Source organism: Cydia pomonella, chromosome 7, assembly GCF_033807575.1.
Source record: "Cydia pomonella isolate Wapato2018A chromosome 7, ilCydPomo1, whole genome shotgun sequence".
Lineage (NCBI taxonomy): Eukaryota > Metazoa > Arthropoda > Insecta > Lepidoptera > Tortricidae > Cydia > Cydia pomonella.
This window is the reverse complement of record NC_084709.1, coordinates 11000603-11026523: the sequence shown is the minus strand read 5'-3', so window position 1 is coordinate 11026523 and position 25921 is coordinate 11000603. Positions and strand designations below refer to the sequence as shown.

Genomic DNA, 25921 nt, shown 5'->3' with positions numbered 1-25921 from the left:
GTAGTCTTCTCAGAGACATATTTACTTTACCAAGAGACATTTTCAGTTATTTGGGGCCTGTACTAAAATTCTAATATAATATGTTAAGCACTTCATTGTTTTAAGCTCAGTGTGAGTGGACCAAATCATTTTCTAACAGTTACGTCTTTATTAACGTTCGGAGTGCACTGCAGCATATCAACATCTAACATGGACCTAGAATACTAAGGACGTAGTTTCGCTAAAACACAAATACCAATTTTCTAGTATTTACGCGTGACACACTCACATTGACAGTTATCCCTATGGCCTCATCCACCAATCTGCCGTCAGTCGAATTGAAACGTCAGTGCATTCATTTATACGCAGGCATGCGTGGTCGAATATAGCAAAAATTATACCGATCGAAAGAAAAAAAAAACAGGATAAATTTCCATACATAAGTTAAACGTTTATCACATTATCTTTCGTAAAATACGATATTAATCCATGAAGTTGTACCTAAACTGGAGGGCGCTCTCACTTGTTTTGCCATACTAAATTGAACCCCGAGCGATTTATCCCCGAGCTAGAAAGGTATTCGTACCAAACTAGAGAAAATGTACTCAATCCGCCTAGGTATACATTCGTGACACGCACACATGGAATCCTTCCGCCATTGCAGTGTTACAGCTGGTCGTCAGTTGCGCGGCCTCTGTCAAATTGTTCCTCTATGGTTTTGAAAGATATGATTTTTTATTTTGCCGGGACACGAGATGCAATAAAAAAGTTGATCGACCCACACTATAAACGAATTTTTAATAAATTTAAGTTGGAAAGAAGTTAAATTACATCAAACAAAATACAATAAAATTAAAATAAATGCAAATAAAATTAATTTAATTTTTTTATTTAGAAATGTTCAATAGGTATTAATTAATAAAAGTGTCAAATTTGATAATATATCACTTCATACAATACAACACATATATAATACAATTCTTATTTTCGCATTTACGATATTGGTAGGGATATTAGCCTTCCTTTCTAATCACGAAAGTAAAAAATACCAGTAAAATCTGGTGATCTTGCATTTTAAGAATATCTTTAATGGAGTTTCCTCATTGTCCTTACGTTTTAATTCCGCTTTTTCATTATCTAGTTGATTGGATTTCTTGTAAGTTTGCTTTCTTGAAATTTCTACGGAAGAGCTCGTTTCTTTGTAAGGAAGAATCCCCGATTTCCGAAGTTAATTTGATCTCAAGAGCTGGTACCGAATTTCTTTAAAAATACATGTATCTATACTGACAGAACAAATTGTGCCGATTTTGTGTATATAACTATTTTCAAAATTGTATTAAATAGATATAGAGACTTACTGGGTTATTTTTACCCCGAAGGTAATTTTTAATTTAATAGAGGAAACGATGATAATAGTAAGAGATCTATTTAAGCAGCCTACAAATGTTTTATTGTTCAGAATATAGCTTTCTTTTCTTGCCGTGGTAAAGCCCTCGCAAGCCGCCGATCTCCGTACTACCTCGAAAGCAAAAGCTTCTCTATAGCTTTTCAAGAAACAATATTGGGAAAACTTCGAATGTTTCATCTAATACACAATTGTTTCAATAAATAGTAATACACACATAACAACAGAATAGCAACCTACTATTAAAATTCTCGTATTTAGATCTCTTATTTTTCGATATTTTTGTTCTTATGTTCTATATCAAACTTAATGTAAAATGTACATTCTATTTCATCAACCCAAAAACATCACTTTTGACACTGACATATCAGTATCATATTGGTATGAGATCGAACAACAAAAACTCGAATCTCATAAAAATGAACGCCCAACTCCGATCAAAAACAATATCCTTTCCTAAATCGTTCATGAAGTTATTAAGGCAATCGAACGTAATCCGTGACGGGTAGTAAACATCCCTGACCTACCGTTACCCGGCTTGCCCGGGTGCTGGCCGCTCGGGTCGCCCGGTTCAACGACCTCACACGCCAGCACTTTTCTCGAGATCGCCCGGTTTTCCGGTTTAGGTTTTTTCCTCCACTTTCTGATTGGGACGGTCGATTGTCATTGCTTTTTTCCGGTTTTATTTCGGGATGCTTGATTAGGGAGGCTGATTTTTGTCACTGTCAGCCATGGTGTACGTATTTTTATCCGCAAGCATATTGTTTCGTAATAAATTGTTACGCCTTTATAACAAACTTTGTCCGATCCTTCTTTTTCACGTTTGTGTCCATTTAAAATATATTCAACAGTTTTAAAACCTTATGTTTAATTTATATACATATGATTTGTGTCGTAGTTAATAAGTATTTGTATTTAAAAGAGAGGTACCGACAGTACCGATTACATCTAGCCTTGCTTATCGTTATCTTATTTACTCTTTACCTATGCCCGTTTCGTCCCATACATAAGCTTTCTAAAATCATTATACTATTCTTTCAGAAAATACTATACATGTCGCCAAGACCCGTATAATCTTTATATTTATAATTTTAAAGTTTAGTTAACAATTGTAGCAGAGAGCTTCTATTTCCAAAATTAAAGTTTATACTAAACAAAGGCCCTAAGTTAATTACTTTAAACTATTTTAAATTAACGTTCCAGTATCCCTCAGTTTAAATTATCATTTTGAGAAAACTGCGGTGATTGTTTGTAATGTTTATAATGAATGTATAAAAAAACCTAGAACAGATATTATACAGTACCCAATAGACATATAATTCACTATCCTGTACATGGTTTAAATTTACTCTATGTAGCGTACCTAGTAGTATTCTAAATTACAATTAAGTTTTCATCTGCGTTTGCAATAACACTAATTCGTGTTTAATTATTGGTTCCAGGTCTTGCAAGACATCAAGGTAAATATGGTCTGTTCTCTTTTTGCCTCTTCGCTGTTTTTCTACGTCTCTTCTTTTGCGTTCTTGCACATTTTCCTATTTATTTCGTTTTTTTATTTGTTCTTTTAAGTTTTTCAATCGAAAAAATTGCTGTGCTGTTAAAAGTGCTGCCTTTATAGTTTTGTTTTTCTTCTCTTTGCTTTACTGAAGTGCGGTATTCCTACCGTGCAAAGTAAGTACTTAAGCAGTTTGTTAAGCTGATTGTGATTATTTTATTTATTACATCTGTAGTTTTAATATGGACTGCTTTTACTTTATTTCAAAACTTAGTAGCGTCTTCACGCTTGTAAATTACACTGTGTGTAAATAACGTATTTTTTTGTTTTGGATTTAATCGTGCACATAGCTCATTTTAAGATAGACTAGTTTCATGTTTAAGTATATAAATAATGGCGGGAATAGGCCGCCTAGCCTAGTCGGTAGTGAAGCTGTAGGTCCCGGGTTCGAATCCCAGTAAGGGCATTTATTTGTGACGATCCACGGTAAAAGGTACCTTATGGCGGTTGGCGCTTACGTTGCATAGCATGGCATTAGTATTGGAGCGTCGTAAATAACAGCGTAAGCGCCAACCGCCATAAGGTACCTTTTACCGTGGATCGTCACATTTGATCCTAAATTAGGGATTTATATCTAAGTAGCTATATCGTCGTCAAGTATTCATAACACAAGCCTTATTCAGCTTTCTCTATCGAACTAGGTCATTTTGTAAAAGATAGTCCAATATTTATTTAATTATTTAATGGCATAACACCAATAACTCGTTGAAAAAGTTAAGTTTGTTAATGTTTTAAAGCAAACATATATTCTTATACCTTTAGGATTACCAGTTTAAATAATATTACTCAAAATTATGTAACTGATCTCTAAACATCAATTGAAAAAATAATACAAAAAGTGTGTACATAGCTAAAGTACATAGTATATATGTTCTTACGTCCGCAAAGGTTCGATACGTAGGGCGGGGGCGCGGTCGATGAGGCAACGACCCCGCCCAAACCACCCCCACTTATTTATTTATTAAATTCCCTATTGTTTCCTATTAATTATTTGTCTGGAAACTTTAATAGCGCTATAAAGGAAGATTGCGAGATTAAATTCTGGCTTTTCACGCTGTTCACTAAAAAAATGCTTATACTAATTTTGCGCAACGATTGGAAGAATACATTGTGTTGATATTTATCGCGTTTATTGACTAAGAATTTAAAATATTTCGGGCTTCGTATGAAACCCTTATATTTAATACTGGACTATCAAGTGCACTGCACCTACTGTTCGTCAATGTCTAGACTTACTTAAGTTAACACAAAATCGTAAGTAGGTAGTGCGAATAAAGAAAAGTTGTGTAATTAAAATGACTACTCCAATTGTTCAGTGCCCCTAAATGTTTAAAAAAGATCTAAATAGAATGTTTATCGTGCATAGTAAGTATAATCTTAAAATAAAAATCAGCCTCACTGTAAATTTTACAGTCACAATCCACAACAGATAATACTAATTGTGTAAATATAAAAGTATGGAAGTATCAAGTATCTATAAATAATATAATTATGAGGTAGATACTTGCCTATTTTAATAATGTTTATGTGTTATATTTCAAATAAATATATTTAAGTAGTGTTCAAGGGTCTGAGGGTAGTGGGTAAGGGATTTTCACTATCTTACATATGCCCTAAAATTCTGAAATTCATACATATATAGGTACATCACTTAAAAAGCAGCCCCTGAATTTTAGTGCCTACTTTAGTCCGCTCTTTCTCTGATTTGATTAGACTGGCCCGCGCTGGTAATATAAAGGCGAATGGCCCATTGTGGATATATTCCCGATAAAAATACATTGAATATTACTTTTGTCTATTAGTAATTTTTCGTTAAGTAATGTGTATTTTGAATAAACATACACAGTTTAAATCAGAGCTTTCTGAAAGCTAATCGACTACACCTAATAACAAACAGTTTAACTACAAAATATGGTCCGTTATTTCACCACAAACAGGTAGTAATAAACCTAATATCGGAAATCAAACTACAACATAGCAACATATAAATTATGCTCCAAAATCCGTAAGTCAAGGATATAAGGTCTAATTTAACAATGGTTTCTAGTTCTTCCCTCCTTTTCCAGCATATGCTTCCTCGCTCACACAACAATCGCCAACGGAGATTCTATTTACAAAACATTCGAGGCGACGTTGCCACATTGCGCGGGAGTGCATGACGTCATACATGCCGTCCCTGTTTACACCTCTCTGTCTTGACAGAGGTCGTTTTCCAGACTTCGTTTAATGAAGGACAACATACGAAGATGTGTTTCAAATGTAAATTAGTTCAAGTTTGGAATCGGTTTGTGTACATTTTTATTGTAAGTTTGGTTTCGACCTAGATTTTAAAAATGCAAGCCAGTTTTACAATGGTTTAAAAAAATATTAAAACGAAAAAACGGATAAATTTTGAATCTCTAACTAAAGATTATGGTTTCATATTAAGTTAAATTGGCTGTAAATGCTTAGGTTACTAAAGTTGTTTCTAGAGCTATTCTTTGCCCTCTTTCCAGTTTCCACTAAACTCTCGGGAACCTTCCTCATTCACACATTACCTATAAACTTTTCGTATTCTGCTTTTCATATGAATTAGTCATACAGTGAGTTAAGCCTAATATCATACCATGGGCAACAGAGATTGCTTGCAAAAGTCATACCCTAAAAGTTGAATTTTTCACAGCAGTTCAAGTTTAGAAAAGTCTTTGTGACTCACAACCAGGTCGTCTGTCATAATTCATCCAAATGACGTCATGATGTTTGGACTCCACGGCGGATGTTTGAGAAATATCCCGGCGAATTATTAGCAACTGTTGCCGCAATGGCTGTTATTTAATAAACATTTAGTTCTATTGTCATTGTATAACATAACATAACAATATACTGTAAGAAAGTGGCCCAGAATAGTCTAAGCCAGTTGTGTCTACGGCAGGCATTCTTTATAAGTTGTGACTTATTAACTCTTATTAGACATACTGAATAGATAAATAATTCGCAAAGTAACCTAGGTCAAGTTAAAGTACTACTACCGTGGGAGTACTTTCCCTAATTGATATCCCTAAAAGTTCGAAAGGAAAGGTAGTGGGACTTGCACCACCTGTCTTTAACAGGCCAGGAATATTTTATGTAGGTACCTACATGTCATAGAAAAGAGTTTTCTGTAGTATTAAAGTAAGTGAAATAATTATTAGATATTAAAACCTTAACCATCAAAATAAGAAATATACGAGTACAGAAAGAGAACTGACCTTTTTCACTAATTCACTCCGTCGCTTCTTAACAGGTCACGTAATATCTCTATGTAGAGAAGTTTAGTTCCATCTTCGTCGACCACATAAGATTGTAGCGCTGTTTGTTGAGGAAGCAATCAATTCAAATAGATCAAACTAGGATGGCAAAGGTCCCCAGTTATTCGACCACAATGGGCGGCCTTCGCCTCACTCGATCTACCTAATCGTGCCTATGCTGACTATGGCATCTTGAGTCTTCGGTCAACTTTTTTCGTTTTATTTGATCGTTAAAGCCTGCCAATTCCAAGACTGCCAATGATACCTACCTACTCCTAACTGAGCTTGCAAATTCTGAAATCTAACACATGTTTTTTGAGATTTAAAATTCAGCTAAACAAGACAGACGAGTGAGAACGTGATGAACTTACGATGAGTATCGGCCCAATTCGAACAATGCCTATAAGTCACAGCGATACGATACCGATCTGATACTATCGAAAGTGAAGTTTTATGGCTGAAGAAATGTCACTTTTGACACTGACAAATCGGTATCGTACAGCTGTGACTTATGTATGCATATTCTCACAGCGTTATTTCAGTTTTCACGCAAATCTTATTAAATACCTTCTGCGCAGAACTAACTATCCATTATTTGTCATACAAAAACGAATCAATACATTTAGCCTTGGAAAAAAGCATAATATATTTGGCTCTTGTCATTATAAAAAACAAAATTGAACAATAAATTGTCCGCTCGCTATTCGAAGCTGACATTTCCGATCGTGCGTCAGAGTAAATAGTGACTTTTCCCCTTGAGTTATGGATCGAAATTGATTGCAAGATTTTCTGTATATCAGTTAAATTGACAGCAATTTATCTTGTATTCAAGATATTTTTTTCTATTAGGGTTACAGAAGGTAACGTTCAATGTAATGGTAGTCATTAGGAGTCGCGGGTTAAATCAACTTTAGACTGTTACGGGCTTTTAAAAGGACATTATGTATTTACGATGACATTTACTGCGATGCGGTCGTCGTGTAAGTCGTTGACTTTTTGATAGTTTAATATTCAAGTAAAACTCGATGCGAACTTTTTGAACGGAGTCTTTAAATTCGTGATGAAATCATTTCATGGTCATTGTTATCAGTTTGGAAAATGTTAGTGATCAAAGTTGTCAATAAAGCTTGCATCCTATATCACTAGGAGCGCCTCCCGCCACGTCCCGGAATAGCCACGCAACGCACGTGCGCATACTCGTATAGGTAAAAAATGAAGGAGCTCTCCTACTTTTGGGTATCCATATATTCGAACGTCAGCTTGTGTACGTATACATGATGTGATGCGTTACTTCCATATGTACATGTGGGATATCTCGTTATTTTTTGAGTCATAATGCATATCTGTAGAAATAACTTCTAAGTGGATAGCAATAGCAATCTTCATGTATAACGGATAAACTACACGAAATAAATAAAAATGCGAAACAAAATTCTGCTGAAAATATCGAACTACAACCTGAATGCAAATTATTGTATAAAGTGATAAATATTTGCGATATTTAAAATATTTTTTTGGAACAACGAGGCAACGGCTGAACAATATTTTCATAATGATTGTTCAGCGTTCGGGCATTTCCCTTAAAATATATACGATATTTTTATTTACGTAGCCTTGACATCCAGTTTTATTGAAACCTATTTTATTGCCGATCTCCGAGGCAGACTTGTTTTCTGCTATATTTGAAAATAAAAGGATTGTCTTTCATGTCAAGGTGGCATTTCTTGGCACCACTGCAAAAAATCATCTTTAGATCGTATAGAAAACCTGCCCATCTAGAAAATAAAACACTGTGTACATAATACCTCCCTACAGAAATTGCAATAAATCTGCTACCCAAAGATTGCTTGGAACAGATCACTCTTTAAGGGTAAAATAGATATTCTAGCCTGTTTTGTTCTACTGAGATGTGCACGTGCAATACATATGGCCTGGTATTCTTTTGAACGGTGTAACGGCACTAAATCAATTTAGATTTACAAATTTATTTTATCCGGTAGCCAATAGGCAGGTAGTTATTTTATACATATTTTATTAGTTCATATTTATATTTAAGTTCTGATACATTTAGGTTTAGTTTTGAATTAGTTTTATGTTTAGATATATTTTAGTATGTATTTTCATTAATTAATAGGCATGCCAAGATTGTTTACCTTTTTAGGGTCCGTCCGTCCGTCCGTCCGTCCGTCTGTCACCAGGCTGTATCTCATGAACCGTGATAGCTAGACAGTTGAAATTTTCACAAATGATGTATTTCTGTTGCTGCTATAACAACAAATACTAACCACAGAATAAAATAAATATTTAAGGGGGGCTCCCATACAACAATTTTTTTTTTTTGCCGTTTTTATAAATAATGGTACGAAACCCTTGTGCGCGAGTCCGACTCGCACGTGCCCGGTTTTTTTAAGTAAATAATCCATTGTATTTATGTATATTGTGACGATCCACGGTAAAAGGTACCTTATGGCGGTTGGCGCTTACGTTGCATAGCATGGCATTAGTATTGGAGCGTCGTAAATAACAGCGTAAGCGCCAACCGCCATAAGGTACCTTTTACCGTGGATCGTCAATATTATTGTTATTGTAAATAAAACTTACAAATTAGACTTTCGATGCTGGAACCTAGGCTTTCCGAACAGACTACCACACTGTTATTACCTTGCGTGTTATTCAGGCAGTAAATCTTGGAGCACAGATAATAAAACTTGTAAACCATAGGCCACATTAACCTCCTTGGTTATTTTATCGCGTCCTATTTCTGCGTGATTAATTGTGCCCCTGCCCGATAACAACAATCTAATGAGGCCTCAATTTCTTTACCTGGTTAATATATTTTTAATCGGGGGAAATGAATACATGAATAGTTGAAGGCTATAATTATGACTACATCTTTTTAATTAACGGTCTCATGTATTATGTACGTTAATCGTATTATAATACTTGGCATGAATAAGAAAGTCGGAAATCGGTCACGGCCTAAAGGAAATTCGTATCAAGGTACTCAAATGTACATGTTCAAATTGCTATGATATTCTGATAATGCACTAGACTGGATTGCACTCTGCACATCATCATACGAGATTAACCTGTATCTATACACAAAAATATCTAAAATCATGTGAAAAAAAAAAAAAAAAAAAAAAAAAATCATGTGAAATAACAAGAGATGTGTGAACATGAACGCTTAGTAGTAAGAAAGACGCCCCGATGTCACTACAACCTCAATTTCTTGTGCGTTTTTGTCACTAGTAAGTCGGTTCTTATTTTCATCGTCGCTGTGATAAAATTTAACTTGCCTATTTGGAATTTTTGAATGTTTTTCATGAACAGTTTTTATTGAATTAGCAGTTTGATTCTACGTTAAAACTGTACGGATTAAATTGTTTTAGACAACTAATGAAATAATTTCAAATTCATGAACGAATGAAATTTCGCAAATAGCTGTTGTTATTGTTGGTGGCCCATAAATAATGTGAAATGTTAGCTCCTGTCAGAATTATCGCCGTTAAATGTTTTAATAGCAGTTCTGGCTTGTTTGGAAAACGAAATTAATGCTTTTGACAGAAAAATTGGATTTTAGTGTTATTGTTGTTTATGGCAAAAAACAATGTTGCCTCCTACTTTACCTGTACCAAAAAATATACCTACTTGTTATTTAACACCTACTGAATTTTCACAAAATTAAATAGACAATTTTTTTTCGGTAGCAATAAAATGACAAATACATATAACGATAAATTATACAGCGAAACCTTCAAACCGTTCAGGATACAGAGCAGACCAATGAAACAGATACAATCAAAAACATTTTCTTCCTTTTTATTAGTCATTTAAAAAATTTACCCCTTTCTTACTTTAGCTTTCTTAAGGAGCTGTGACGTCAACCAATTGGACGAAAAATTCGTAAGCAAACACTGGCTTTACTTTGGCAGTATTAGTGTAATATAACAACTATATCAAACTTAACCGCAAACGAAACTATGAGTAAGTACATACATTTTACGTTCACGTTCCACAAATTTCGGTAATTTACGATTTGACGCTGAGCCAAGAAGATCAAAGATACCGTGGCCTTGGCCCGGCTGGACTACAGACCGAATGTCCGATTACGTGTAGATAGAGATTAGCTAATATTGATATGCAATGTCACTGATAAACTTTAGAAAATAGTTAATGTTCCAAAACAATAACATCATTTGATTTTGGTGAAAAAAATCAATTTAATTGCCAGATTTTTCAGATCAGCTAATGTCTGAAATGTTATCCAACGAAAAACAAGCAATCGCATTTATATTCAAAATTTAGTTCAACTTTGAGCTGACAAATAAAATCTGTGAACGGTTATGCCTGCCTTTAATACGGCTTATTAAGATAGACATATTTGGTGCACTCTGTATACTCTTTGGCATTTTTGATAGTCTCTGTTGCCTAGTGACAGACATGACAGTAACTGTTCGTGATTCTTACCACCGCACGCCACATCGACAGCTTCCTCAACACTTAGAAAACGATAAGATGGAGAAAGGGATTGCCAGAAACGATAGAAACTAAACCCGTTACTAATTAGACAGCTAAAATTAAGTAAAACCAGTTAAGATTATTCCTCTTCTTTCCTGTAGATATTATCAAATATTTCCATTCACCATTTTGCCATGATCCCGAGTTAGGGCCAGTTGCACCAAACCACCTGCTAACGTAAGCACAGTTCGCTAAATTTTAACGCTTACGTGGGGGTCTTATCGATTGCTAAATAAAATGCGTTGCACCAACTATAAAATAACAGAATGTCGTCGCTAATCGTGTGGCCATACTATGAACGCGTTCCTACCAAAATTTTTATGGTAGAATTATTTTTTCATATAGCAACCCAGTCATAAATGTCAAAGTTGTCAAATTTTTCAACAACGAGAAAACTTTTGTAGGCGCGAACTAGTTTCTTTTCAGGTTTTAAATCTAAATACTACACAAGTTATGCCATGCCAATCTTCTATATATTTACTTATGATTATATTAAAAACAATGTATCTTCATGGCACTTTAAAGTAAAACTGCTGACTATGACTACGATTGTTCAGTGGCCAAGTGCTTTCCAAGCTGCAAAGCCGAATCAAACGAGGAGCTGCATTGCCTGGTAAGTTATCTTATTAGTTTAATACGTATCCCTAACTACTTTCAGAGCCTTAAGCACAAGGAATTACCTACGCTATCTACGACTATGACCCAAATACCGACAGTTGGGGTAACATTTCCATTATTTCCAATTACATATATTGTTGACACAATAATACATAACTGTTAGTTCTGTTAGTAGCAGATATTCAAGTTACTTTTGTACTTTAATTTAAACCTGCTTGATCTAAGCATTTTCTTTGCCAATGGTTGAAACGGATCACAATATATTTTTATGCATAATAATTTCATGTTACTTTCTTTTCAGGTTTGATATACACCATTTGATATGGAATACAAGATGAAAGTTACACACAAGTGAATCGATTCAAGAAATCAAAGAATCATACACTAGATTAACTGGAAAAACTTGTCGCAAAAAATAAAGTATTATAAATAGTATCTGAATTTCATTTTTGATAATAAAATAAATTTTTAGTTACCTTATCTTACTTTATTTTCTATCTTACACTAAATCCTTTTTAGGTAGTGACTAATGGAGGTAAAAGGTTATCCGGAGAGAAATCAACAACTCATTGACATATAATATATTATTTCACAATTAGATTTAAGTGCCTACTTATTATATTTTCTGTCATACTGGTGACTTCATTTGTTTATTCCAACTATTATTTATTTTTTTCTTTATTGGGATGATCATGATATAAATCTTTTATGAAACATGCATGGGCTGTTGAAAAACTGGTATTATGACTGAATTTAGAGCTATTTAGGTATGTTAGGTTTTAAATGATGATTTATAGGGACTGGTAGGTTAATATGTAGGTAGGGTATTGTCAGTAGTCAGTTGTGTATAATAAATGTGTAGTCAGGTTTAAAAATAATGGGTTTACACATTCTCTAAAGTATGTTGTAATGCTCTTTTGCAAATTAAGACCTATGGATTATATTTTTACTAATTTACTGTTATGTTATTTCCAATACATGGCTAGGGTTACATATAATTGTTACATTGTCATTTATTTATATGAGACTCCACTGTATGACTGGTTGAACACAAGTAAAATTCAGGTGACAGAAGGGAGGCCATATTATATTTTATCTAACCCAGGTATTGGCTGTTATATTTATAAATGTTATCCAGTATGAAAGGAAACAATTAAGATGGTCAGCTCTTTATCATTTGCCACCATGCCTGTCACGTTCTAACAAGTATGTAAGCTCAAAAGTGACAGGCATAGTGACAAGTGATAAAAATGGAACCATGCTGCCACCGCAGGTTATACTTATACCTATTAAACTACTCAGTTGTTCTCATGTATATTCGATATTTCCAGAAGAATTACTTTATTAGGCTCGGAGGCCACTATTGTCTAGACACAGTAAGAGATCCCTTGGCATAGTATCAAGGTAAGTATGTCAGGGCATGCCGAGGCATCCCTCACACAAATAAATGCTAAGAACATCTGGCATGTCTAAGACACTTTGGTAAACCTGAAAATTCCAGAGGGATACCTTGACATTCACAAGCAGAGCTCAATGTGTAGGGATGCCTCGGCAATATACTGAAGGACACCCTGCCATGCCATGTCGCTAACGGGTGTGGGACCCTATAATAGGTATAATGTAATAATTGAAGATAAGAGATACCCAGGTAGCCCACACTCAAAATAACTGTAGATTTTTGGAGCTGTTAATTGGTAAATCTAATTGTAACTTTGTATTCTAATAAATATTAATTTAAATATAAATATCACCATAAATAAAACTGTTTTTAGTTCATTTCTTACAAAGTTGTTGTTTCTAGGGTTAATGAATAAGATATGTTGTAAAAGCAAATAAAACACAAGCAAGTATGTATGAATTGAAGTATTATAATCAGTTTTACATTAGGTACACATTTTGCCCACTTTAACCTATTATGCAGACTGGTCTGGAATTGTCCAATACATTTTCTTCACACTAAAATACTTGATTTCATATGTAGCATCTTGTTTTATGTGCGTTTATAGTTATAAATATAGTTCACTTCTGTTGTGGGTTACGATTTTCAGAGGCCGACTTTGTATATGTTTATAGTTGTCATCTCGCTGTTTTCGAATATCTTAGTTAGTCCACTAATATTTCCAAGGGATATAACATTCTTATCTTGATTCCAATAAACAGAGAGCGTTTTAAATTGATTTTAATGACCAGTCTGTAGATAAATAGTGTTCATTACATGCCGTCGAATTTCACTTTATGGGACGTATTTTTTAACCTGTGATAGCATCAATCTGGTTTTATCCTCAACTTAAACTCATTCTGCACTCTATTTCAATTTAAAACACACCTTTTCTTTGAATATCCAGAACAAATTCATGCATTTTATGAAACACGAGTCGTCTCGCAACTAAAATGACATTTAATACCATTATGTCAACTATCACACGTTTTTGCGTTTAGATATTTCCACCTTTTTATTGTTATAAATATATTTTTAATAATTTACATTACTTTTTTACTCAAATTCTTTAATAATCAAACATAAATTCGTGAAATACGGACAATTTCCAAAAAGCGCCGCCATATTTATCGAACGACTTTGCTGTTAACCAGTGGTCTACCACCGGTTAAGGGCAGCGTAACTTTTTAACGGACACATAGCGTGGTGCAACGCAAATATGCAGTTAGCATTCGCTAGCGCCATTTTTACACATGATCAGTACATCAAATGGGCATGGTGCAACTGGCCCTTAATCTACAAGAACACACCATCTATAAGTAGTGTTAAAGTACTTGTAGTATTTCTACATAACATGACGCAAATCATGCGTACGCGACGTCATAGTTGCGTTACTTCTTATCAGTGAAAATTTTATGTTACTCGCATCGTTTCGCACGGTGATTGTTGATTTAAAAATAGATAAAACTCGTTCGTAAAGTTATAAAAACAGAAGGAATGGACGGAAAAATGGATCACAAAAAGGGTTCTAGGCTCATATAAAGTAGATAATGATCCCTGTTAATGTAATCATACGAAAATGTTTATATTTTTATATCATATGTAGTGACAAAAATGAGAAAGGTTTGTTGAGATGATTTAAACACGTGGACAGAGTATAAGGGAGAAGTAGAAGAGAGAGCTGGAAGGGGTAAACCTCGGCGGTCTTTCTCTGATCAAATTCAGGAAATCCTGAAGAAAGGCCAGGTCAAGAGTACCCTAAACCGGCGAGCGTGTATAAGAAATGTTATGAAAGTGAAGGAAGCGAAAAAGGTATGTCTGGACCGTAGCAAGTGGAAATCCGTGGTCTCTGCCTACCCATCCGGGTCATAGGCATATGTTTGTATGTTTTATACCACAACAGTGGCAATGGGCGCTTAGAACTTCAGCGGTGTCAGAAACATTTATTATTGTTATCACTATCCCAGCTCAACTTAAAAATCGTTTCTGTTTAAAATTTAAAGAGGCTTGCTAGATAAACAATGTATTTGATGTTAAATGAATAAAGGCTTTTATTGTAACGGTAATTCTCTCTGTGCCGTGCGCTGAAAATTAGAAGTTTTGCAGTAATTTGTAGCGCCTGTTAGTACGGCAACAAAGCCGGCAGATGCAGGACTCCTTTGTGCGCGAATTACCGCTCTGCGCCCGATTGTGAGTATTGCGACTTATTGTCCGACTCAGGAATGGATGGTGCAAATGCAAGTATGACGTGACCTGAAATATGATTTATATGATACATTTCTGTCATAAAAAAAATCTTACACTTTTATTGCTTTATAGCTTTATTTGACGTTCATAAGCGCATTGTAATATGCCTACTTCGAAAATAAACTATCTTTATCTTTATTGCGCACTGTACACACCTCCAAAGTACTAGACTCTAGTACTTTGGAGGTGTGTACAGTGCGCAATAGTCGAGCTCTGCCAGTGTTCTGCATACATCTTCCCCCCTCTTATCCTCGCTGGGGCTTCCCCACCAGGTACTTTTGGCATTAGCATCTCCCCCAACTATAATTTTTTCTGATCCCTGTTCGTCTTTTATTTTCTTGATCTGTTCCAGATATGTCTCGATAGGTCTGTCGGGTTCGAAGTAAAAAGACACAAGGGTAATTGGCCAAGCTTTTGTTCTAATTTTTACTACTACAATATTTGTTGTGGTGTGCTGTGGATATTGTATGACATCGAGATTGGGGTCGAATACTGCCACTGCAGCCTTGACTGTACCTTCAGGTGTTCCTAAATCCTGGTAGACTCTAACCCCCCGGTGGCCCTTCATAAATTTTTCCGCTCCCTACCTAAGCAAAGAGAATTTGAAATGGAGGTGGATTGTCAAAGAAAACTTTGTAGCCACAGTAATTTAATGCCATCTTCCGACACATGATTAAAACTTTAGAACGCCATTTGACTTTGGTCCTTATTCTTTCACTGATATGTGTATATCAAAAAGTGGCGCCATCTAATAGATCATAGGCCAAAGGCGGCATAGTTTCGAGCAAAAAATGGTAGTAAATTTCCTGTGGCTTTTTATTTTGTTTTCTTTGACAAATCAAATTCTTTTTGTCTAAAGTAAAAAGTGGAGGAGTTTCCGAAGTGTTCCTCTATGGTTCTGGTTCGATCAGATCAGCTTGACTGTACCAAATTATTATATTGCCATCGTGATAATATATTTAGGTATACTTCCAAAGTCTCATACCAATACGACTCTTAAAAAAAAACTTGCAAGATTTTATTACCTATGCGTTGTTAATTACATATTTAGTTACAAATGAAGTATATAAAAGTGTTAAAAAGTATCTTAAACTTGAATAAATAAAAGAGAAGTTTGATTATAGACTCTACTCAATGTATGCCTAATTAAAATAATCCATCTACGTTTTAACAACCGCATTGGTGGTCCAATAACGAAACATGATATCTAATAAAATATTTCATAACTTGGTTCCACATCTGCCCTTACAGAAATTTAATGAACCATGAAATCTTTAGAAATCATCTCAGCATTTATAATCATAATTGTATTTCATAAATACTCGTATACATTTCGGATTTGCTCGAGATTAAGTCCTCAGTGGGAGTGCAGTCAAGCCCACAAGTTTTATAAGTAGATGAAGCGTTTAAAAAACTTGTTAACTTTTTTGCCATTACTTTGTGTGTCTCTTCGAGGATTTTGATGCCAATAAGATAATAAGTCACTCATGTAGTAAATCGTATTTACCATAAACTGTCTTGTAGAAACTAACGAAGTTGTTGTTACAATATTAACTACTACAAACTGTCGTGAGTCGTAGTTACACGCGATACATGTTTCGGTAAGCCTAGGTCTTCACTCGCTGCGCGTTGAGCGACAGTACGCGGCGCTCTGGCGTCGTGAGCGCTGCTCATGCACTGTTAGTGCTTGAAAATGGATATTACATAGGCTCTCCGGAACATGTCGCGCGAGTCAAATACGTGAGTTAAACCGTAAAATTTGATTAATACTACCAATATGCCGTAAATTTGCCCAACATGGCCTGTGATTTGGCTCTAACGATTGGTATTGATTTACAATTTACCCTTATAATATGACAAAATAAAAATAGGAGAGAGGCGACGAAGACGAAGTTTACGGTACTTCTATTTCAATAACTGCAATACTTTGCGCCTATTTCTACTTCACAGACAAGTGTTATATGGTGTTAAAGTAGCGTTAATGAAATAGAATTTAGCCGACACGAGACGCATCCAGCCGCAAATAATGAGCTCACGGTGCTTGGGTACCACATACTTTCTTTGCCTGCTCCCTGTTAATTGATGTATTTATTTAGTTCAATTCATTTTAGCTCTACAGAATTAATGTATTTCCATAAATACGAAATATATAATAAACAAATGTACAAATATCTGCATATATATGCAAAAATGAATACTGACACATTTTAAGAATGTACTAATATGTACTGTTTTATTTAACCCACAAATCTCAGTTATTTCATGAAAATCTTTACAGTGAGTAAAGATGTAGATCTAAAAACCCTTCCGTTTTATTCCTTCATAACTAGCCTAATATGTAATAAACACGAAGTTCTGACTTTCACGTTGAAATTTGAAAACCAAGTGCTAGGAAATCTTATAACAATTATTAAATGAAAATGTCCACTTCACTGGCAGTAATTTGAATCCCGTTAAAATGATTCCATTTTCAATTTCAAATTAGAATGATCCAAGGCCTGTACCACCAATCAGGACGCTCCATTCATAAAAGGAAGAGTCCATTGAGATAGATGAGCCGTGTTACCTTTAATACAAAATGGCTCGATATTGCCGGTCTGTACTGTGTGTACATTACTGTAAAATGTAATATCGTAATGCTCTTTAATCACGGGATATGTATTAGTTGCTGGTTGATTACTGTAATAACGTTATTATACACAAGCATTACTGTAGAAAACTTGATTGTAGTATATATTATGATTGTTGCATACTTATGAAATACTTGTCAGTAGGTATTCCTTTTAGAAACTATACGTTGTAACTTGGTATACCTATCTTTCTTTAGCGTTAGCTTGACCATGCATTATTTTCTTGGTACGTTCTACATATAAGGGTTTTTCTTGAGTAACAATATAAAATACCTACCTAAAAACAGTACCATTTTGTCTATTGTCTAATAAATATCTTTCTTTTCTTTTCTTTACATTCCACACATTTTCGTGTCCTATTCATCACGTCACATCACATATGATATGACATATAAATAAGCTGTCTCATTTGTCCACAGAGCTACCGAGGCCGAAAGCCTCTAGGCGGCACCGCAGGCGTCCCCGGTCCCCCAGGCGTGGCCGTGCCCGGCGTGCCCGGCCTGAGCCCCGGCGTGCCCGCAGCAGCATCGCCGAGCCCCGCGCCGCAGGCGCCGGCCGCCCCCAGCCCCGCGCCGGCTACCACGCCCGGCATGAAGCAGGAACACCCTAGTCAACCCATGGTAAGATTTCATACATTACGACTTCTTAGTCTTCTTACACAAAATATACGTTGTAAAAGTTGGCCCCTGGTAACTTAAGCATATATATTTAGACCAGGGCTCGGAAACCGTTTTATTTTTCATGCCGGTTTCTTTAATTCACCCCGGAACTAAATGGAGTTCGTTTCCATTTGTGGTTAGCGGTTAAAAAATAGAACAATTGAAATACCAGTTTATACTACACTTCTTACGAATTGTCGTAAGTAGTGTCGAGTAGAGTCTCCGAAAGCCGAGAGTAGGTAACCGGTATTCTATCGTTCCCCGCGAACCATACAATTCCGTTTCCTCTTCTTACCGGTAGAAGAGAGAACCTACTCGTCATTTTTAGGGTTCCGTAGCCAAATGGCAAAAAACGGAACCCTTATAGATTCGTCATGTCCGTCTGTCTGTCCGATTATGTCACAGCCACTTTTTTCCGAAACTATAAAAGCTATACTGTTCAAACTTGGTAAGTAGATGTATTCTATGAACCGCATTAAGATGTTTACACAAAAATAGAAAAAAAAAAAATTTGGGGGTTCCCCATACTTAGAACTGAAACTCAAAAAATCTTTTTTCATCAGACCCATACGTGTTACCCACCCATACCCAATTCAGCACTATACATATATTAACATTTAGTGATGATACATAGATTGTAAACTTTAATCAGAAAAACACTCACACAGTTGCAATTTACGATGAATTATTTTGATCAAATAAATTTTAGGTGAAAATAGCGGGCGCCGGTTATACTTTTTATTTTTATTTTTTCAGTTTACGACAGCCAACGTTGCTACGATAGTTCCATTCAGTCAGATAAATAAAAAAGATTTTTAGTGAAATTTTCGGTTACCTATATTAAATTGTATTTGTATAGTATAAAATATTTACTTTATATCGTGTAATAATATTTTTTGTAACTAAAATATCGAATGCCAAAAAACAATGATAGGTCTTTAAAAATGATATTGAGGTTTCTAATATCATTTTTTTCTAAACTGAATAGTTTGCGCGAGAGACAAAAAGTGTGTGTGTGTGTGTGTCCCCCCCCCCCCCCCCCCGTAACTTCTAAAATAACAGAATGAAAAATCTAAAAAAAATATTTGATATACATTGCCATGCAAACTTCCACCGAAAATTGGTTTGAACGAGATCTAGTAAGTAGTTTTTTTTTAATACGTCATAAAAATTAAAAAAAAAATTTTTTTTTCATCAAACCCATACGTGTGGGGTAGGTCTATCTAGGGATAGGTCTTCAAAAATGATATTTAGGTTTCTAATATCATTTTTTTCTAAACTGAATAGATGCGCGAGAGACACTTCCAAAGTGAAAAAATGTGTGTCCCCCCCCCCCCCCTGTAACTTCTAAAATGACAGAATGAAAAACCTAAAAAAAATATATGATATACATTACCATGCAAACTTCCACCGAAAATTGGTTTGAACCAGATCTAGTAAGTAGTTTTTTTAATACGTCATAAATGGTACGGAACCCTTCATGGGCAAGTCCGACTCGCACTTGGCCGCTTTTTTTTAATTCGCGTTCTATCAACTAACCGGTTTTTTTTAACCGATTTAATAAAGAAATAATATAACGGTTTTGGAACGATATTAACAGGTAAGTATGTATTTCAATATCGTTCCGAGTCCTGCACTAGACCTTTTCAGGAAGCAGCCATACCATAATCAAACCTTATAATCGTTATCTAATTATTTTTGTATTCATCTACAATCTTGTAACGATTTGGCGCAAATTCTCCCCGCGAGGCCCAGACACTATTTTAGGTCCTTACAAACGGATACCAATATAAGTATTATTCTTAATGTCAGTATATATAATAAAGTGTATTTAATCGTTGCATCATACGAGATGAACATATTAATTATGACGATCTACAGCAATGATAATTTTTAATTTAATAAATAACTAAGGTCCTTTATTTAGTTCGCGTTAACTTCTTCGTACTTAGATAATGAAAATGTTGTGATTGGTGCTTACAGTTTTCGAGCTTAATTATTTTCCAGCAAATTACTTTTGAAATTCAAGGATGTAATTACTTACACCTAAGAAACAAAATATAAACATATTAAATTAATGATATCCAACGAGTTAAAGAACCAGTTAAAACAACATGCTAATAGCACGTTACATTTATGTTAATTCCTCCAATTATGCTAATCACACCGCAATTATTCCTCATTTGTAATTTACTTGCCACTAATTATAACGTGGATGTCGTCTTTTATTTAATCGGTTATTGTTTTGTTTTGAAATTTGAATGTCAAGTAAAGGTTAAAAGCCTAACGCGTTTTTAAGAGCATTTTTCTGCGTAAGTCAGAAAAATATGTCAACTGAAATAAAATGCAGCCATATTTGTGCAATATACACAATTGAGCTTAGCACCAAGGAATCAAAAATTTTATTAAGTATAGATCAATTTAATAGCAATATCTAAAATATAGTTTATCCTATATCTTAAACCACAAATTAACAGATTACACAGGCATTTTCCCCGCCGATGAGTTATGTGAGCCGCTATCTCTTCCGCTTGATTTGGCATGTGTTTCATGGTTGTGAATTAACGGAGGAAGTGGACCGATCTCGCGACTCGCGCTACACCGCCACGGTGGAAACTATGTATTATGAGCGGATATGAGAAAAGTTCTTCATATCTTATTCGTTTTTTAATAAATAGCCTACATACGAAAAAGCTTCTTTTTAAATAAGTATGGTCTCATATAAACTTTTAACCGCTTTTTACCCCCTTGGGAAACTAAATAAAATCATAATACCTAGAAATAGGTAAGTATTATAAATTGTTTAAAACTACATTACCTAATGGAAAGTATCATTAATATCCTTGTTCATTTGCAAGCAAGATTATTATTCCTTCTCGAGTACCTACCTTTTCTTTCCTATACTTCAAACTTCAACATTTATTCAGCAAAAGGCTACAAGGGCACTTTTTTTACACGTCAACATGGATATTACATACAAGCAAAGAAGAAAACACATCTACAATTATATAAACCCCTAAATAGTCATAGCATGCACCGCTTGGGCGGGCATTTACACTATAGTACAGTGCAACGAGGGGGGTGAGTGAAATATTGCACGAAAGTCTATATATTCACGACAGCCGCAGGCTGGAGTGAATTACAGACTCGAGTAACAATATTCTTACCCCCGGAGTTACACACAATGTTTTTCATCACACTTGCGAAGAAAAAACTAAATTTTAAGCGAAATTATTCTTAAATACGGTGACATTTTAAACATTCGTCCGCCATATTGTCATGTTTTGACAGGTTACATCGAAGGCACAGACCTATCCGACATTCAGCCACAATTGAAAATTGTATAGAACTATTTTAAACGGCTATTAAATTAATCAAATTAAATAATTTTAAACATGAACAAAAATATCCTTCAGTGCACCTGCATGAAATAAGATCTTTTTCGAGCCAGTGTGATGAAAAAATTTAAAATGACCGCCGTGAGAAGTGGTATAAGTTGGAAATTTTTAATTCGCACACTCAACTTCGTCAATTTTCGAGCATGCGGGTCGTACGTTTAAATTAAATCACAACTCACAGTTAAAAGTTCAGTTCACTCTATAAAGTATAAGCAGCACGGTACCTATACTTAAGCGTCTCCTCCGTATTTTAGTTCAAGTCTAAGTACGACGTATCGTTCTACGACACGATTGTGTTATGTTATGGCCCTTAATGCATTGCCTTTCACTAAAAATATAGACTTTCTCATTTTTTTAACAAGCCGACATTGGTCGCGCGCGTGTAAGTGAGCTTTTGCACTTTTTACATTTTGCTCGGCTAGAACGCCAAAATCAATGCTTGCTTTCAAACTACCGCTGCCGCCCGAAATGCCACGAAGTTGTTGACAAACAAATAGCATAGACAATGGTAAATTCCTACCTTGATCTATGGTGAAAATAGATACCTATAATCCCACAATGGGGCGTAATGTAGCATGTAGTGTAGTTTAAAATATTTATATTAAGCCATTTAATTATGTCAACAATTGCATTATTAATTTCAGATTCATAGTGATCAATATTAGTTATCTCGGTTATCAATATTAGCGTGAGAGGTTTGCCCCCTTGGAAATTAAATGTCATACTAGTTCCTCGATGCTCTCTATTACTTAAACTAGCAAATTTACAAAATACAAATACAAATGTTTATTTCTTAGAATATGGTACAAAGATGGTCAAATTACAATGAGTGCGTCATATTCTGCCTCTATCGGCGTAGAAATATTATAATAAGACCTACTTAAAATGATTACTAACATGCATGCCTATATATTATAATATTTACAGATCTAGTTTTTATAAATCTTATAATTATTGGCACAATAGTAGTTAAGTCAGGTTTCAATTGCAAATGACACCGGAATTACGCTTGAATCACCGCTGAAGACTATTATTTATGATTATGTATATTGTATACGTCCTATACCCATACAACATATAAAAGTAGATCTGTGCCATACAATGACAAGGCCACTATTAAATGATTATATTTTTATTTATGGTGTATCGTTATTCTTTCTTAGTTTTTTTCTTAAATGATCAGCACTTTCTACTTTATCATGCCACACTTTATTATTAAAATGACGCATATACACATACATTTTCAAATACAAAATCAGGACACGTAGCCGTCTTCATTACGAACCATAAACAACCCATTGTTATCGCAACCTCGTTGCAAACTTTACTTTTAATTACGGCCGCACAGTTATAATTTAACCAACGCGTTCTTCATTTAAAATATTTCCTACTTCGAACGAAGTTATACGGGGATAACGTACTTACGCGTAATTTGTTCCGAACACGTCAGACGTTGAGTAACCATTACGGGCTCTGTTTGTTTGTTTTTGTATATTTAGAAATGAAACTTACTTACGCAGCGTAAGGTTGGGTTTGTAATAACTCATTAAATAAAATACGCGCTTCTGAAAGTTGTAACTCACCATGCGTTCAAGTTTAGTAATTTAATATCGCTGGGAGTTTTATTGAAATTAATTTCTTACCTGGCTTTGGCCATAGAGCCCGGAACGTAAGTTTTTTCAATTTATGCTTTTATGTTAGAAGAAGACGTAGGTACCTCCGTATGTATTCACAACGTCATGAAATATAAAGTATGATTGACGTAACAACTGTACTAATAAGTAGATAAGCTTGTTTTGATGATGCGGAGAAACTCCCTTTTTATAGCATTGTCTAATGTCTACTACTTGTATTACATTCGATGCTCTATGGAGTTCAAATTCGTCTTTTTAGCAAAGTATTATTGTTTTTGAAACTAATACGTACCCACCTACGACATACAATATACCTATCAATCATCAATCATATGATAAAAAATTACGTACAAGTACATAAAATAATTTTTAGTCAAACATCTTAAGGGTACACCGGTTGGCACAAATTTAATTGGCAATTTTGAGAATTTCACTAGTGACTTCATGGATTTGAAACCTGATTTGTTGATTTTCGCTCGACAGAAAAAAAACGCCAACATAGGACATTGTACATTGCATAAAAGCTAGAAGTATGAAAATTGCTTCTAAAAAAATTTGATTTTTGAACTTACAACAAATCAAAATTCAAAAACATGATATCCGCGGTCCCGAGCACGCACATGCATCTCGTTCACACTTAAGCTCAGTGAGTGTGAGAGAACACGAACCTACGGGGCCTTAAATAAAATAAACCAATATCTAGGACATAGATTCATAGCTTACATTATTTACGCAAGGCGTGTCCTCTAGTAAACAATTACAGCATATTAAATAAACAATAAAATAACCTTACGTATTTAATAACATCATACATTTGCATACATTATTACCTAAACTGGTAACCTCGCAACTACGGTGTTCACACGTATAACAATGTGCGAGGTCCTTGGCTAGCCTCGGCCGCTTTACTGTTGAGTGCGGGGTAGGTCAAGAGCGGAAGATTTCATTTTCTCTTCATGCTAGTTTCATGAGTTTTCATAATACAGGCATTATCAGATTTAGGTGCTGTACTTTTTATTTTATTTACCTCTTTTCTTGCTCCCCCATTATCTCATCTAGGTAGATACATGTAATTTATTGGGTAAAAAATAATAGCGATAGATGACTTGAAGAGCAAAAAAAAATGCATGGTCATTATATCTACTATACTCGTCATTTTTTTTATACTACGTCGGTGGCAAACAAGCATACGGCCCGCCTGATGGTAAGCAGTCTCCGTAGTAGAGCCACCGACGTAGTATAAAAAAATGACGAGTATAGTAGATATAATGACCATGCATTTTTTTTTTTTGCTCTGGACGCCTGCAACTCCAGAGGAGTTACATGCGCGTTGCCGACCCTAACGCGGAGTGTTACCTTCGTTAAGCTCTGGCAACTTAATATACTCACCGACAGGAACACAACACTATGAGTAGGGTCTAGCGTTATTTGGCTGCGGGTTTTTGTAAGGTGGAGGTACTTTCCCAGTTGGGCTCTGCTGTAGATCTCGAATGACATCCGCTGTGCTGTGCACTACCACACAAAGCGAGATGACATATAAATAGAATATGTCAACGCAAAATATTTTTCATATCAAATACCATATCTAAAGTATTCAAACAATGAATGCAATAGGCCTTATTTAAACTTTTAAAATGTCAATAAATAAAAACGAATAGGAATATAACTAACAGTTAATTTAAAAAAATTAAAGACCCATAATTGTTCACGAATATCTCTCTAAACTCTAATTAAGTATGTTGGCAATTCACAACTTTGTTCAAATTGTTTAGCTTGAAATTTTGTGGAAATTGGAACGTTTTGTTTCAACATCAACTAAAGTAGGACGCCTCGGTGTTGCGGGTCTCCCCGACGGTTACGACATAATCTAAAAATAACTAACAAAACGACTCGTCACACAAAACCACATACTTAAATTTTCCACTGTTTTCACAGAAACTAAACTAATGTTCCAAATAATGCACTTAAAAAGGTATATGTGTTAACATTATTTAGGGTTGTGGAGGAAATGTTCGAATTAGTTAGCCCAGCTTAGTACAGAAATTAGAGAATGCCGTCGAGTCTTCCTCTTCTTACGTTCTCTATCTTTTATAATACTACGCAAGTTCCTTTATCTTACATCCGCAAACCGAAGTAAAATAGCGAATTAATGAAACAATTGTTTTAGATAATCGCTTATTAACTAATCTAGCCGGATACAGTGCCGCGTAGGTACCTAGATTTTTTTGTCATACTAAAAAACATATCTATACTTCAGACCACAATTCTATTTAAAAAATCATATACACCTACTAGTATATAAAAGAGGCAGCTGTTAGCTATTTAGTTCTTATGTACATACTTATAACGGATGTTTCGAATCATGTGTGTATTTTTTTAAGAATTCGCGATAGTCATTGATTGCTTGTTCGCAGGCCCCAATGCCTTTCTACGCCGGCGATCCCAACAGGTTCCCTGCGACCTGGCAAACCGACCCGTCACAAGGTAATTGTACTTACACTCGCATTCATATAAATAACAGACGATTTTTTCGTGCTTAATTTATATATTAGCCCTTTGAAAAGGTCGCAA

At 35.0% G+C, this 25921-nt stretch overlaps 1 protein-coding gene and 1 long non-coding RNA gene across 6 annotated transcripts in view; both read left to right on the top strand.

Annotated features, from left to right (window-relative positions):
* Positions 1–25921, top strand: part of LOC133519799 (methylcytosine dioxygenase TET-like) — a 143735-nt gene that overhangs the window by 101702 nt on the left and 16112 nt on the right. For 3 of the 5 annotated variants that reach the window (XM_061853906.1, XM_061853904.1, XM_061853908.1), the window contains 3 exons: positions 2827–2853; positions 18079–18279; positions 25765–25834. In XM_061853906.1, the coding sequence (XP_061709890.1) occupies positions 2827–2853; positions 18079–18279; positions 25765–25834 (298 nt within the window). The remainder of the gene's footprint in view (positions 1–2826; positions 2854–18078; positions 18280–25764; positions 25835–25921) is intronic. The other 2 variants (XM_061853907.1, XM_061853905.1) reach the window with 1 other exon arrangement.
* LOC133519798 (uncharacterized) lies at positions 10877–11824 on the top strand. The gene is made up of 2 exons (XR_009799680.1): positions 10877–11339; positions 11646–11824. It is a non-coding gene; the product is annotated as an uncharacterized LOC133519798 (long non-coding RNA).